The 2,861-nt window shown below is 50.1% G+C and overlaps 2 protein-coding genes across 3 annotated transcripts in view; one reads left to right on the top strand and one right to left on the bottom strand.

Annotated features, from left to right (window-relative positions):
• MPHOSPH10 (M-phase phosphoprotein 10 (U3 small nucleolar ribonucleoprotein)) overlaps positions 1-2,508 on the bottom strand; it is a 13,401-nt gene extending 10,893 nt beyond the window's left edge. The window contains exon 1 of the mRNA XM_010843249.1: positions 1,956-2,508. Coding sequence (XP_010841551.1) covers positions 1,956-2,044 — 89 coding nt within the window. The 5' untranslated portion in view covers positions 2,045-2,508. The remainder of the gene's footprint in view (positions 1-1,955) is intronic.
• A 191-nt stretch (positions 2,509-2,699) lies between these two features.
• MCEE (methylmalonyl CoA epimerase) overlaps positions 2,700-2,861 on the top strand; it is a 9,982-nt gene continuing 9,820 nt past the window's right edge. The window contains exon 1 of one of the 2 annotated variants that reach the window (XM_010843247.1): positions 2,700-2,802. In XM_010843247.1, coding sequence (XP_010841549.1) covers positions 2,751-2,802 — 52 coding nt within the window. In that variant the 5' untranslated portion in view covers positions 2,700-2,750. The remainder of the gene's footprint in view (positions 2,803-2,861) is intronic. The other variant, XM_010843248.1, reaches the window with a different exon arrangement.

The following is a 2,861-nucleotide window of genomic DNA, read 5'->3' as shown; positions in this document are numbered from 1 at the left end:
CCCCCAGCAACCACTTTTTGGTTCTGTATATTTGTGAGTCTGTTTCTGTTCTGCTATATACAGTCATCTATATTTCTTTAAAAATTCCACATGTAAATGATAACATACAGCATTTGTCTTTTTATGACTGACTGCAACAGGCATAATATTCTCTAGGTCCTTCCAGGCTGCGGCACATGGCAGGATGAAATCTTCATTTTAAATATAGATTCTGGCCCCCAAGAGTGTACTGTCTTGCCCAAGAATTGCATTAGTATATAAAAGGTGACAACCCAGTATCTCTGAATCTGTTAGATTTCAGGCAGGGAACCCATTACAGACCTCTTTGCCTAGAGATAAAGAGTGAATCTTCTGGATGAGGAAATGGCAACCCACTCCAGTACTCCTGCCTGGAGTCCCATGGACTCCCATGTAACTGGCGGGTTACAGTCCATAGAGTCATAAAAGAGTCAGATACGACTGAGCATGCATGGAGTGTATCTTAGCCTTAAATGCTCAACTCTGCTATATCACAGGCCACTCCATTCAGTCAGTCCACCTGCTGTGGCAAGAGTGGTCACAGAATAGCTGTGACATCTGAGCTGATACCTATCTGTAAGATGACAGTCTGACAAAAAATCTGGAGACACATATTTCAGGTAGAAGAAACAGCAAGAACAAATTTCCTAAGACAGAAATGAAGCTGGTGAATCTGAGGAGCAGAAAGGCCAGCTTGGCTTGAGTGTGGTGAAGGAGGCAGAAGGGAAGGTTAGAGAGCTGGGTGGGAGCCAGATCATGCAGGCCTCAGAGATAAGAGGCTGTCATTTTCATAAGTGAAGGTTTTGGGTACTTCCCTGGTGGTCCATTTGCTAAGACTCCACATTTCCAATATACAGGGCCTGGGTTTGATCCCTGGTCAGGGAACTGATCCCACATGCTGCAACTAAGAATTCACATGTAGCAACTAAAGATCCCGAGTGCTGCAACTAAGACCTGGTGCAGCCAAATAAACAAGTAAATATTAAAAGTAAATAAATGAAACAGTACAAATATTTTAAAATCTTTAAAAAAAAAGTAAAGATTTTAAAGCAGAGAAGCAAAATGACCTGACTTATGCTTGGAAAGATGGCCTGCCAAGAAGAAGGAATGAAATGAAGGTGATCAGGAGGCTGACGCAGACAAAGGATGCACAACTGTGCTAGGATCAGAGCTGCAGAAATGGTGAGAAATAGTCAAATTCGGAATACTGTTTGGAGATGTAACTGACAGGATTTGCTAATGAACTGGATGTAGAATTGAGAAAAAGGAAGACACTGAGGAAGCGGCTTGGTTTGCGTCTGAAAACCTGTAAAGATACAATGTGATAGGGAAGGCAGGTGGAGAGGATGGGGAAAGGATCTCAGGGAAGGCAGAGGATAGGAAGCAAACAGAGCAACAGTTCATTTTGGACAGACTGAATCTAAGATGCTAGGTGTACGGCTTTAGTTGGCTGTGAGCCTGGAGTTCAAGGGAAAGGTCGGGCTTGAAATACAAGATCTCTATAAAGTCTTCGAACAAAAACACCAAGAGCTCGTGCTGGGAAGAGAGATTAAAGACAATTCTAATTTTCAACAGGCTCAGTCGGGGGTTGGATAGATAAGCAAGTTAGTACTTTCAATAAAGTCTGATGTTGAGTAAGTAAGCACTGGGTGCTCTGGGAACAGATGGAAGAAAGAGCACGCCACCCGGTGTGTCTGTGTGAAGGGTGAGAGCATGAAGACCTCGAGACTGTAATAACCCAGGTTAGTTTGAGTTCAGCAGCACAGAACATAGCTCTTAACTATCTAAAGAAGTGTGACAGGCCAGGGGAGCGCAAACTACCTGAATCGTAAGGAAAAGAGCTCTCCCCTTCTCCTAATCTGGAGCTTGCCGGGAGCCCGCAGCCCGCGCCCACGCGAGTCCTGCGCCGCACCAGAGCCCGGAATCTGGGCACTTACGTGAGGAAGCACTCTGGGCTGTCGGTGGCTTTACCGACCTCCCTCAGGCACCGCTCCAGGGTCCGCCGACGCCAGGCTGGCCGGGCCATGGCTAACTGCCGCTCGGTACACAGCGCCGCATGCAAAGGAAGTGAGCCACCGCCCGGAAACCAGGCCGCAAAGATTCGCCTCCGCGCGGCTGAAGCCAGGAAACGAAGGTTCCGCGGCACACAGGTTCCGGACCCACCTCCAGCCTCAGCCAATGACGGCCCGAGAACTTTAACCGGATTGCGTAGGGGGGCGGGGCTGGAAACCGAAAGTCGCCTTTGGTCAGCTCGATGAAATTTCTCCAAACTTTTTGTTTTGTATTCCTGAGGGGCCCACAGGAGGTGTCGCGTCCTCCTTTTAAGTTTCTGCTTTAGAAACACTCGGTGACTTCAGTACGCTGTGCTGTAAAACAGAGGGCCTGCTCCCCTGCACGCACGCACACACACACACACACACACACACACACACACACACACACACACACACACACACACACACACACACACACAAACGCCGCACACTCGCCAGACCCGAGCTTCTTTTGCCCCGCCCCTCGGAGCTTTTGTTCGGCTCTTAGTCTCGTCTACTCCGCCCTTTCAGTCTCCCGCCCCGCCCCTAGCCAGGTTGTCCCGCCCTTCCGGGCTCTCACCCCGCCCCTAGCCTCGTTTGCTCCGCCCTTTCGGCCTCTCGCACCGCCCCTAACACGAGTGTCCAGCCCCCTGCCGCACAGTCGCCCCTCCCACGGAACTGCAAGTCTGGAATTAGCAGATGCTTCCCAAGATGGCACGAGTGCTGAAGGTGGCGGCCGCGAGCGCCGCAGGTGAATACTCCGGGATCGGGGCTGTCCGAGGAGGGGGGGCTCGCGGCCGCCACCTTCAG

The sequence above is a fragment of the Bison bison genome, unplaced genomic scaffold (assembly GCF_000754665.1).
Source record: "Bison bison bison isolate TAMUID 2011002044 unplaced genomic scaffold, Bison_UMD1.0 scf7180017864181, whole genome shotgun sequence".
NCBI lineage: Eukaryota > Metazoa > Chordata > Mammalia > Artiodactyla > Bovidae > Bison > Bison bison.
This window is presented reverse-complemented; position numbering and strand designations above follow the sequence as displayed.